Source organism: Siphateles boraxobius, unplaced genomic scaffold, assembly GCF_051911475.1.
Source record: "Siphateles boraxobius isolate OS27281-9 unplaced genomic scaffold, OSU_SipBor_1 29, whole genome shotgun sequence".
NCBI lineage: Eukaryota > Metazoa > Chordata > Actinopteri > Cypriniformes > Leuciscidae > Siphateles > Siphateles boraxobius.
This window is the reverse complement of record NW_027508908.1, coordinates 885,001-898,168: the sequence shown is the minus strand read 5'-3', so window position 1 is coordinate 898,168 and position 13,168 is coordinate 885,001. Positions and strand designations below refer to the sequence as shown.

Below are 13,168 nucleotides of genomic sequence, written 5' to 3'. Positions count from 1 at the left end.
ATACCACTGAGAGAAGTCTTGTTATGTCTGTAATCTGACAACTTTAAACCGTCTGTGCTGTTTAAATGGGCTCCAATGGAGGATGAATGTATATGGGACAATTAAGCATTACAGTAGCACTGCAGTCTTTTAGTTTAAACTAGGAATCCTAATCTTTATTAGCTTTTAGTTTACATCATAATACCTGATTAGGTTGGTTACGTATAAACTTAAAGTGAATAGTACTGATTTAATACTGATTATATTACTGAAAATTTTACTTTATTTGGTACTACTACTGTTAGCTGTAAAGAAAAATGTTTTGAAGACAATGTACAATCGATACAATCCGTTTGTCATTCATGTTAAATTTTAACCAACAGCATAGAGATCAAATCAAATGGGAATATTGTACATCCTACCTAAACTGATTTTTTGAAAACCTCGAAATCATTTTTTTTTTTTTACATTGTGTAATAAGGTGAAATATTTTCCCCTGACAGACAGAGCTGCGCATGCGCTGAGAAACTGTCGTCGCTAGTAATGAGAGCAATGTAATATTCTGTACCTTACAATTGATATTCTCCAATATATAACGAAAATATCGAAGGCCAAACTAAGTCCAGATATAATAATATACTTCCTCCACCCACTGGAACAAAGTAGGTGGTTATAATCAAATTAGGATCAATTAAAGGTTGGATTGGATTGTGCGTGCGTACTTGCGCATCAGGTCCTCAAGCGCAGTTCGAGTGTGATGGTGTGCGCATGCGCACTGTAGATCTCTAAAGCTGTAATATCAGTGAGGGTTGTTTTTCTAGTACGCAGCAGGCGCTCAACAAAGATGGACAGACGTATTTGCAATTCGTGAGGATGTTAGAACAAAAATGGACGTCTTTATCCAACGTTAAAGCCTAAGGAACGGAAAAGAAAGGAGTGGGTGAGTTTAAAGCGCTTATGTTGATCTGAGTCAATGTTTACATACTCAGGCGCAGGTAAAGACAGACCTGTAAACATAGCGCGAGCTGCCAGCGAAACCACACGGGGTGATTTAAGTGATTAATTAGCGATTGATAAATTTCAATAGTTTGACAAATTTCTAAATTAAAAAAAATGCATTATTTTTTAATGCGTTGTATTTTTATAGATTATGATTATGCTTAAACATGATTTATTAAAATCGTACGATAAACGTGTATTATAAACGTCACAAGAACGTAAGAAATGTCCCTTTTAGAAAGATCGGATGTGACATCGGCTTATGTATTATGTAAAGAATATAAATAAATAATGTGGGCACTGGGCTGTAACCTACTCTGCCAAAGAGCTTGAATAACAAAATACACGGTTACATTTGATTTTAAGGCGTCATTGTTACTGTGTAATTATATATTTAAGTACTGATTAATATTAATTAACAACTTGCACTTACTATAGGGTTAGTGAAGGATTAGGGTTTGGTTTAGGTATAGTAATGTAATAATGTTACATTTACTGTTTATTACTATGGTAAGTACATGCAACTAGGACACTAAAACAAACTAAAATATATTGCAGTTTGCAATGTGTACTACGAAAAAAAAGATGGTGACGTGAAGTATGCGAACATGCATTAGCAAGACCACCACTTACCATTTACATTGTAATGTTCATTCCTTAGGTGACTGACTGACTATATCAACAGGGCGAAATGTCTACCAACAACAACATCATATCCATGAAGATCCGGACAGAGTACATGAAAAAGTTCAGGGATCCCAAGTGGGAGACATTCTCGAAAAGTTACGAGGACTCTGTGAAGTACAGACTGACGCGAAGAGTGATGGAGCAGACACACAGACCGTTATTCGAGAACGGATGGGACAGCGGGTCCGACTCGAGCGGGACGTCCAGTCCCAAACTGCAAGGGGTCAACGTCTCAAATGGCAAACACTACATATCCTCGTCAGAGTCCAAGAATGAGACTGTGGAGGTTCAGAAGTCCTGGAAGCCGCAGGTGAACGGAGAAGTTCACACGGATACCAGTGAAACCGTTGAAAGCTCGACTCCCTTGGGTAGGTTAATGTCTTGTGTGATCAAACTTTTCCTTTAAACTAACATATCAAATGATTATTTTGCTTTTATCACAGAAAATGGGCACAAAGGTGTGACCACTAACGGACCATCAGCTTTGTATCCAAAACGGCGTCAGAGATACCGGGCGCCCCGTTCAGAGCCATGCTACCCTAATAAGGAGCTGGATAGTGATGAATCACACCTGTCCATATCAAAAAAACCACCCAGGGCCAAGAGCCAACCCCCGGGCAACACCAAGGACCGGACGTCCAACCGCGACAACAGACGCTCTTTTATCCGATGTGACTGGGCAGAAAGACACATTGAGACCAGGGACAGAAGAACACCGAATATTAGAGCGTCTGTGTCTGCTGGAGAGGTGAGGCTTTCTGTGTCATATCTGATATTACAGTCAATGAAATCTTGATGAGAACCGTATACAGATCATAAATATTCCAAATATTTTTTCTAATATCTATATATAGAAATAATGCGAATATATATATATATATTAGAGATGCTCCGATCAGCATTTTTGAGGCTGATCACCGATTAACGATCACCAAAATCATGATCTGTCGATTGCCGATCACTGCCGATCACAGAATAGCAGGGGAATGGGAATCTTTTATCTATAATCTAGCAGAGTTTGCACCATTTGTAGAAGTGTGTTTATTTAATTGTATTTAGAAAATGAGATGTCTTAAGGCTACTGTAGACCAGCTTTCCCAACTAAGGCAGAGTAACATTAAATTATTCCAAACAAAGAGGGGAATTATGTATCCATCCATCCATATCCATATATATATATATATTATATATATATGGATATGAATGTATATATATATTATTAAAATAAAATATATAATAATATATAACAATATATAATAATAAACAATAAACAAGCTAATTTATTTATTTATTTTTCAGTATGGGTAGCCATTAGCAGAAGTAAATATATATATATATATATATATATATATATATATATATATATATATATATTTCTAATAATTCCTTTTACATTTTCTATATATTTTCTATTATATTTATGTTTCAGATTCTTTTATATATATTTTCTCATAATATGTTGCCATATGTACATTTATATAATTTCTTATGTATCTAAATAAATTGTATGGGTAGCCATTAGCAGAAGTGATATATATATATAGCTAACATTGGTGTTTAAAATATATATATATATTTTTTTTTTTTTTATATATATTTTACATTTCTGATATTTTTTGCCATATATAATTTAATATATCTAAATATATTTATATTGCCAAATATATTACAAATATATATTTATTTTTTGTTTACAGCATATATTTTTGGCCAACTTTTTAATTTTTTTTCCTGTATGGGTAGCCACTAGCAGAAGTGAACAACGAGTGTGTTTTTAACATATTTGAATAAATGATACGTACAAAAAGGGAAATTTTGAAGTGTCTAAACAGCCGTGTGCTAATCAGTGGAAAGAAGCAGCGAGTGAGACCTGACACTGCGTGAGGAAGCGTGAATTATTCAGCCTGGAGCACTGATATCCTTCTCTGGCATACAAAAGTTCAGTAGGTTAAACAAAGTTGTTTTTCGTCACTGTGGAAAACTGCAAATGAGTCGAGTCAGAGTGCCGAGAATCAGAATGCAATCTGATTTGACTTTCAGATTCACCAGGCCGACGTGGGCGTCCAGACACGACGAGAGTCTAAAAAAGGTGTGCGGGCATCAGAGCACCGGCGGGCGAGGTCAGCTGACCTGGAGAAGGCCCGAAGATCAGCCCTGAGCGTGACGGACGAGCGCTGGATGACGGAGTACATGCGCTGCTTCTCCGCTCGACTGAGGTAGAGGCTGATCCAGGATCAGTGGATTAGACACGAGACAGATCCCAAACCAGCACTACCGGACCGTTACAGAAGAGTTCGGAGAGGTCACATGCATTCCTTTATATATTCCATATGAGAACAAAAATAAAATACAGAGATTATTCATTAAATATCAAAATAGTTAATATTTTTGATGCTGGCTACAAACTGGACCAAACGTTTAACTACTAAAACACATTTGATATTGTTTTTAATATTTTCAATAGCTTGTTTCTATTCACCGTTCGATTGTCATTTTATTCCCGACTCAGTGTTTGATGTCGTTCTAAAAAGGTTTGAGATCTTCGATCCTGACTTTAAACATGGGCCGCAGGGATTTAATGATCAAAGATAATGTGAGTGGACCAAACATTCAATATCTGTTTATGACTCAGATGATTGTTATCGAATGTTATCCTAGACGTTCCAGCCTGCCTGTCATAAACACGTCAGCTGTAAAATGTAGTTCTTTTGAATGTGATTGACTGATATTTGGTTTGTTTTATTTGATCACATGGTCTCAGTGATGTGTTTGAGAGGCCGTGTTAGTGCTGTGCTAGTATGTACTTTTGCGAGTCACGAGAAGTGTGTTTTCCTCACCAATCACCAACAACCTTCCTTTTAATCCACTCTTTGCACAAAGATGTCACATATTTAATATTTTAATAATTGAGGGCTAGTTGAATGCCATCTTTTGATTCTTGTGAATGAGATAATTTCAACTGCGCAAATTATTATTATTATTTTTCTGAGCACAGATTTGATATGAAAGATATTTGCTCACATGTATATATTTTGCTTCTCCGTGATATTAAAATGCATCAACACTGGGCATGTCGTAGACACTTTGAATGAGCCGTGACGCTTTACTTGAAACTTCGTGTTTGTCGGGAGAAGTTTGCTCTGCTGTTAATATTAATAATTGGTTGTCTGTTATCTGGACTTATTTATTTATTCAGTTATTCACTTGCTTGTGATTTCATGAAAGGAATCTCATTCTGTTTAAGGCTAATCACAATGACGTTCTTGAATGAAGTATTTCAAATATGCTAACTTGTGGATTTTCTTCAGCAATGTTTACATTTTGACCACTGTATTTGTATTTGAGAACATATTTTCATTTACAGAACAGAAATACTCCTAATAATGCATTGCAGAGAATAAACTATGTTTGAGTAACATCATGTCCCTCTGATATTCTGTTCATAAATCACAATATGAGTCAAAATCTGACAACGGGATTCAGTCCTTCCAAAAAAAGAGTTTTTTTGTGATTGTTGCGGGCAAAAATCCTTGATTATGCGGCCCGTTTTCTTTAAAAATGCGATGGAATATGCAAGATATTCAGTGGTGGTAAGTAACGAAGTAGAAATACTTTGTTACTTTACTTAAGTATTTTTTTCGGGGATCTGTACTTTACTTGAGTATGTTTTATTTTCATCTACTTTTACTCTTACTCCACTACAATATTAAAGACAAAGTTTACTTTTTACTCCGTTACATTTCCCCCATGCCTGCTCCAAGTATTTATTACACTGGCTTTCCAAACCAATGAAAAACTTGGTTTTATTTTGAAAAAAAGAATGCGCAATCTCTTTGCCAGCATAAGCTCACATAGCAGTCAGTTCGCCATTGTGGAAGATGACCGCAGAAACAGGTGAAGGTAAAGCAATGATCCCGAGATTCCCGCTTACCTTGTATCTTTCACATCTTCTGTTCGATGCAGCTAATGTTATGGAACATGTCTATTGAAGAGCTGCCAACTCTCACTCATTCAGTGTGAGACTCACGCAATTGACACTTTCCACACGCGCTCACGACACACATCCATTTTTTTCACGCAGAGAAAAATCGCGAACCAAAGAGGACATTGACACCAACAGACAAGACAGATTAGGATACTTTTGATATGAAACAAATTCTCAGCTCTCAGATTCTGTCAATTTTATTATGAAATTTAAACAATAAATACCGCTTCGGAGCTTTTAAATGTGACGTGACATATTGCTAGCGCCTTCTATTGGGTGCCGTTAATCTCTTTACTAGTTAATTGTAAATAAACACAAATGAACAATAATAGGTAGCCTATGTTGAAAGATACAGTACAACTTACCGAAATGTATATACCTTATACATAATATCAATAAATCAGTGTTTTTCAACCGCGGAAAGAGGTCAATAAAACAGCTGGAGAACAATATGTCAGATAACGTTACATTTACCTCAGGAAAAAAAAAAACATTTAATGACCATAGCATGTTAATTGGCTAGAAAAATTAGTATTTTATAATATATGTAATATAAGTATAAATTAGTATTTTGTTAAATGTGCACTATATATTTATTATATTTTTACTTATATCCTTAAAATATTATAAAGTTGTTATTATAATAAAAATCACATTTATTTTTAACATGTAATAATACCAGCTGACAGGGCTCTCTGTAGCCTATGTTTACAGAATTAGGTGAGATTTTCTTAATTTAAAAATTAACATGCATCTACCAAATATTTATCAAAATGAATCCATATTGAATCAAGATCGGAATCAAACCACAATAATTGAATTGAAATTGTAAAATTTGTATCAAAGAATGGCCTACCATTCATTGCCCCATAATATGCTGTCACTAAACTTAATGAAATTGTTTAGAATTGATGCAAGGTGCTTCATTGTCTCTTATGATTGCAAATCTAACAAATTCTTAATTGCAGTATCTAATAATTTGTTCAATTAAAACATTGCATATCACTCCCAAAACAATCTGTTTAATTATTGATATTTACAGTTTGAATATTTAATTTTTACTTTCGGTACTTAAGTACGTTTTAAATCGGATACTTTTGTACTTTTACTCAAGTGATGTTTGAATGGAGGGCTTTCTACTTTTACTGGAGTCATTTTTTATTTAGGTATATATACTTTTACTCGAGTATAATTTTTGAGTACTTTTACCACCCCTGAAGATATTTATGCAATTTTATGCGATGAAATTGCGGGAACTTGCAAAAATTGCGGGAACTTGCAAAAACTGCGGTTTGATGAAAAAGAGAAAAAAAGTGATTCCCCCAACACCCTGTTCTCAGTAGGCTACTACCTTAATGTAAAGAGTCATTTCTTATTACTTCCTTTGATAAGCAAGCATACTACATCATATAAAGTGCTGGGATCATCTTGTTTTATTTCAGACTGTAACGAGTGTAAATAAGGTGTGGCCCCTTTAAGAGCTGCGCGCTCCCTGTTGAACTGTCTGCAGTGTTATATCATATGTGCGCCTCGAACACCCCATGTGTGCGGGTAATTTCTGTTTGATGCTACTTCTTTTATCTTGTTTTTTTTTATTAAGTAACGATGTGACGGTAGAACGTGTGACAGACAGTTATACGAGTTCGATTTGTGAGATGTCAATCGCCTCCGTGAGTCTTTCTGGCCTCTGCAATAACTTCAGCTGTGAGCTATCCCGTCGCGTAATTGCGTCACTTCATAACGTTCCCATGGAAACGGGGAAATGGCTGCTCTTGTGTGAAGCAAACGCAACATTTTCCAACTTTCTGCTAAGATATATGTGACTTTTTTGCAACGAAAATGCGAGGATTATGAAATCATGCAAACCCCGCATATTTTACACGGAAATTGGTAATTTATGCAGCGAAAATGCGGCGTATTTGAAAAACTGGAGGGACTGGGGATTAATTAAATTTGACAAATCATGCAAAAATGTTTTATTGGAAAATAAAACATTTGATCAAACTTTGATAATTGCCTTATCTTGTAAACAACAGAGAAGATAGTGATCAAACTACATTTTATTAAAATCACCTGTCAAATTACTGAATCCTCCATCAGCATATGAGAGTCAAATTGGACGACTACAGGGACTCATTTCACGATCACTCATTTAACAGTTCATATATTGTTCATATATTAATATAATATCATATATTAAAAGATCAGTCACGAATAACACTAAAATGAAATTCCAGGACTTTTCAAGCACTACTATTTGGTTTTCAAGGACTACAATCAGAGATCTCAATTATCAACCAATATCTTTATTATCTTTCAAATTCTAAAAAAGCTAAATATATAAACAAAAATAAACTAATAAAACAAAATGGTACAAATAAAGTGCAACACAAGCAATGAATGGACATGGCAAAGACATCTCTTTTCTTATTTTCCCGTGAATATGTGATTGACCTGAAGAATGAAAGATGTATTATAGACTTATAGGATATTTATATGAGCAATATCAAGCTCATAACCATAAAAATTGCTCTTTTGGATCTCTGTGTGTGTGTGTGTGTGTGTGTGTGTGTGTGTGTGTGTGTGTGTGTGTGTGTGTGTGTGTGTGTGTGTGTGTGTGTGTGTGTGTGTGTGTGGTTAATGTCAACACCTCAACTGGTTTTCTAATCAGAGTTTCTTCACATATGCCATGAACTGTCAGGCATCCACAGCACAGTCCAAGTCCTCTCGCCACCTCAGGGACCAGCTGAGGTTTGGTCTGGAGCCGCTGACGGACAGCACACGGCTCGGAGGTCTGGATCGTGTCATGATGTAATGCATGTCTTTGTTTTCTAGGCTGTTAGACAGCGTGATCAGAAGTGCTGACGTGCCATTGTGATCTGTTTAACCGGCACTATACATAGACACCTGTTAAAAGTCTAATCTCACTGACAGCTGCATGGACAGAAAACTAATGAGTGTGTGTGTGTGTGTGTGTGTACTGGGAGTAAAGTGTGCGTCACCAGAGAAGAGTTGTGTTTTACTGGTGTACTGTGTCTAAACAAACACGTGTCGGGGTTTTTCAATCAGAACCTGCATCTGTGGCTCTATAAGGTTTGAAACTTTAGATACTCGTGTTACACTTGCCCGCCTCCTTCATCTCCTTCCCGTTACACAGCAGATCCTGGCCGACGCTGATGAAGACCATTAACCAGAAGAAGAGCAGCTGTTTTCCCATCACACCTGTCCACACCGATCTTCACTTATGTTGACCACTGGACGAGGGACTTTAGTGCAGATTATGAAGATAGCACACGCACGTCTCCAAGATGTCCGTTAAAGAGCTGGAAAACATCTGCTGTATACAAACATTTGATAAACATCTTTTAAAAGAGCAGTTTTGCATTCATTCGGTCAGGACTATAAGGAAGGAAGGATGCCCTCCTCTCATTGTCACACTCTGCAACCATTCTGTATGTCTGTATGACCGCTGGCCTTTCTTGCAAGAAAATAAATAACCTTTAAGTACAATTGGTACATGTTTGTCTCTTATTCGGTGACGTAAAATTGTTTGCCACCACAAGTGTTTATACTAACATTTGAATAAACACTATCCCAAGTAACGCACTCTAAACATGTCTGAGTGTCAACATAGTGTCAGCAAGTGTGATTTATTTTAAAGAAAGCATTTTTCAAGTGTATGTGTGAAGAATCAGTGGATCATGTTGATAGTTTATGTGATGACTACACCTGTGGATATACTGATAAAATAAACCTGTGAACTTGAGGAGAACTGAGGTCATCCACTAATAAAACAGACACTGAGTAAAAAATGAAGTAGGCCTAAAGAGAAAAGCTCATGCAGATAAAGACACCATATTAAAAGTGTATTGATTTCCATGACGTTAAGACCTCAAGAGTGACTTAAAACATCTCTATCATGGCCACATAGCGTCATGTCAACACAGCAGCACTCACACAGAAGATGCTTCTGGTTGGATGACTTTAACCTCTTGGTTTTACTGGATTTTCAGGATGTAACTCAACAGCGTCCTCTACAGGTGGAGATAGGCTACATATATACTCTGGTTCAGCTTCACGAAACCAGAACTTCTCCATTAAAGTCTTAGATTCAACACATACCACATATGGCCACCAGCCATATCACCCTGTAGCCGGTAAAACCAGATTGCTGCTGGTGTTAAACCGATGTCCTGACTCTCTGTGGCCATTAAAAATCCCATGGCACTTCTCGTGAAGATTAGGTGTGTAACCCCGGTGTCCTGGACACATTCCCTCCAATGTCCCTCGCCAATCATGGCCTCCTAACAATCCCCATCCACTGAATTGGCTCTATCCCTCTCTCTCCTCTATATCTGGTGTGTGTGTGTGTGTGGTGAGTACCGCTGTACTGTGGCTGCCGTCACATCATCCCAGTGGATGCTCACACTGGTTGTGGTTGAGGAGAGACCCCAAAATGATTGTAAAGCACTTTGGGTGTACAGTAGGCTAGTAGCCTACATATGAAAAGCGCTATATAAATGCCTCGTTCATTCATTCACATACTTACAATAACAGTGTATTTGTGACTGAAAGCGGTTTTAGATAAGTGAAATTCTTCTGCCACCTCATATCTCTTTTCTTGTTCAAATGACAAAACATAATAACTCTGAGAATACAGTTAAGTAAATTATGGCTTTTGGAGACAAAAAATATGCAACATTAGCTATTAAGTGAATAATCAGAAACAGACTACTTTTCATGACATGTGTCACATTGGTAACGTCGCCCTTGCTTTTCAGCAGCTCTCAAGGCCTGTTGCTGATGTTATTCCTGCATGATTTCTGCAGCAGGTGGAGGTGGAGGTCAAGAGATCCTGTGAGGGGAAAAGCAGTCGCCATCTGCCCGCCTAATTCCCACAGGTGGCTTCTGTCTCGACCCATTACAGGATCAGCTGAGACACAGGAGCCGATCTGACGCCTGCCGCAGCTTGTATATCTTTGTGTGAGTGCAATACTGTATATGTATGTGTGTTACTTTATATTATATATACACACACACACACACACACATACCCATATATGTACACATTACTGTCCCCTAATAAATCATGATGTAAAAATAACTGAAATTGTTTAAGTTCTTATGAAAAAACATAACAAAATAGAATGTTCTCATTTCAAACTTTTTTTTTAATAGCCTAAATACATTTCTGTACCTCAAATAGCCAAATAAAACATGTACAACGCCAAGATCATGGGTTTGATTTCCAGGCAATGCATGAACTAATAATCGTTGAATGCGATACAAGTCGCATTAAATCTTTACGCATTAAGGCGCCTTAAAGCATATGCCAAAAGCATGAAAATCTAAAATATAGCCTTATGCACCTTCCATAGACATTGAAATTCATAGTGGGCCATCAATAATAATCTTTCACTGAGCCTTTATGCTGCCTTCACGTGCTATTGGAATTATCGTAAATACGTGTTTCCTCTTTAAAAATTTCCTCTCAAGTCATTTGTACCACTGGATGCTCGGAGATAATCTATACGTTCCCGAGTTGGGCGGGAAATTTTAAACATGGCGGAGAGGAGAACGATTGCTGCAGTAGGCCTACATTCAATTTGGTCCCAACAAAATTTGGTCCCAGAGTTTATACATCACTAAACATTAAATTCAGTATATTTCCGCATATGAATCTCATTAGAGCACAAGCATCAGCCGACACCTGTGAGTGAGATATTAGAAGCTGTAAACGCTGCTGTTAAGAGGGTTTTGTGTGATTTCAGTTGTCAGATCCACTCAGAGCCTGAAGCCTGCAGTAAGTGTCATTGTGCAGGTAATTGTTATTCTGTGACGGCGGCAATTACGTCTGCCGTGAGAGTCCCAGATTGCCGAGGGAAACGCGTAGCACAATGATGTAAAAGAATCAGATGTGATTAAAAGCTTTAGTGCTATACAGACCTTTGACGGGGACGTGTGAACGGGCGAAGTTCATTTTCGTTGACGCAAATCTACTTCTAGTCTAAAATGTACGTGACGAAAACATGTTAACTCTTTCAAGTTTCAACACACATGCATTTCTACATCTTTTAAAACATAAATCTTTTAAAATATTACACTTATCTTGCGTACAAAATGAAGTAAACAGTAGAAATGAAGTTGTAAACAAAACATCAGACTGTACAGGAGTACAGCAGGTGTAACGCAGACATCAAATCCCTCTCCTTCAGTCCTGATCTTCAGTCTGTTCATCAGCTAATCCACTGCTACAAATGAAGGGTACTGGGCCAAAACACACAAACACTAGCCTACTGGGTCACTCACAGGTATACACAACATATTACAGGTGACGCGATATAAATCTGATAACACTTTACAATAAGGGGTTGTTTGTTAACATTAGTTAACTACATTAGCTAACAAGGCTAACAACACTTCTACAACATTTATTAATCTCTCAACATTTACAAATACATTTTTAAGATCAAAAGATGCGTTAAATTAATGTACTGTGAAATAACGAACATTTTTATGAACTTACATGAACACAACATTGTAAATGCTGTAAAAATATATATTGCTCATTGTTAGTTCATGTTAGTTAATGCATTAATGTTAACTAATGATGAAGCTTTATTATTGTAAAGTGTTGCTATATATACATATATATATCCTTTCTCTAATAATAATAATATATAATTTCACATATATCTACAAATGGTTTTCAGTCCTTTTCTCTTCTCTTACTCCAACAACAAGGGCTTTTACAAAAAGTATTAATTTTCTGTAAATAAATAAAATAATATATACAATAATTTATTAATTTCTCTGATGCCATTATTAATGTCTCTGAACTCTATTATTGCTTTAAAAAATGATCATTCTGTTGATGTATAAAATAAATGTCCTCAAGTCAACAAGAAATCAAAACTGACTATATACTTCTTAATGCACATTTTTGAGTTTGTGCGTGATTCACTCCACGTTATTACAAAGAAAAAATGCTCGTCACTGTAATGATTTTCTTCACTTTTCACAATAAATTCACGTCCCGTCCTACATCATTTCTCGTCGAATATCCTGTTTAATTTAGAAATGCATCACAGTAAAAAGTGTTTGTGAGTCGCATTTCATCTTGACTTGACTTTAAGGATGTACTTTAAACCGACTTCAGAAAGAAAGGCAACTCAAACCCACCGCTGGCTTCCCCATCCATCACTGAAGCTCAAAGCTCTGGACGCAGCTCAGCTTCCTCCACCATGTTTCTGAGAGCTGTTTGATTTTATCTGGAGTTTTCTCTCTCAGTGTAAGCATCCTTGGCTCCTCCGCGCGCCGCATGCTGGCCAAGATGGCGCCGTCGAACACTTCCTTGAGGTTCTTCTGCGTCAGTGCAGAGCACTCGGCAAACGTCTCGGCGCCGATGCTCCGGGCGCACAGGCGGGCCTCGTCTCCGCTCACCGGTTTCTCCTGGACGCCTGCGAGTCTGATCAGCACCTGGACGTCCTCCTGCAGGTCGCACTGGGTGCCCACGAG

The 13,168-nt window shown here is 37.1% G+C and overlaps 2 protein-coding genes across 3 annotated transcripts in view; one reads left to right on the top strand and one right to left on the bottom strand.

Moving 5' to 3' along the window:
• The first annotated feature begins 489 nt into the window (after positions 1–489).
• On the top strand, positions 490–5,081 carry ccsapa (centriole, cilia and spindle-associated protein a). The gene is made up of 4 exons (XM_077245897.1): positions 490–919; positions 1,640–2,033; positions 2,109–2,413; positions 3,706–5,081. The coding sequence occupies exons 2-4, from the start codon at positions 1,670–1,672 to the stop codon at positions 3,883–3,885; spliced, it is 849 nt and encodes a 282-aa protein (XP_077102012.1). The 5' UTR covers positions 490–919; positions 1,640–1,669; the 3' UTR covers positions 3,886–5,081.
• A 7,447-nt stretch (positions 5,082–12,528) lies between these two features.
• LOC143753970 (rho-related GTP-binding protein RhoU) overlaps positions 12,529–13,168 on the bottom strand; it is a 2,601-nt gene continuing 1,961 nt past the window's right edge. For both annotated transcript variants that reach the window (XM_077246911.1, XM_077246909.1), the window contains one exon: positions 12,529–13,168. This exon is cut by the window's right edge and continues 150 nt beyond it. In XM_077246911.1, coding sequence (XP_077103026.1) covers positions 12,851–13,168 — 318 coding nt within the window. In that variant the 3' untranslated portion in view covers positions 12,529–12,850.

Excerpts from the sequence above, each read along its gene's own strand:
- ccsapa (XM_077245897.1), top strand. The coding sequence starts at position 1,670 with ATGTCTACCAACAACAACATCATATCCATGAAGATCCGGACAGAGTAC. Across the intron at positions 2,034-2,108 it reads TGAAAGCTCGACTCCCTTGG|AAAATGGGCACAAAGGTGTG; the intron begins GTAGGTTAATGT and ends CTTTTATCACAG. Across the intron at positions 2,414-3,705 it reads CGTCTGTGTCTGCTGGAGAG|ATTCACCAGGCCGACGTGGG; the intron begins GTGAGGCTTTCT and ends TTTGACTTTCAG.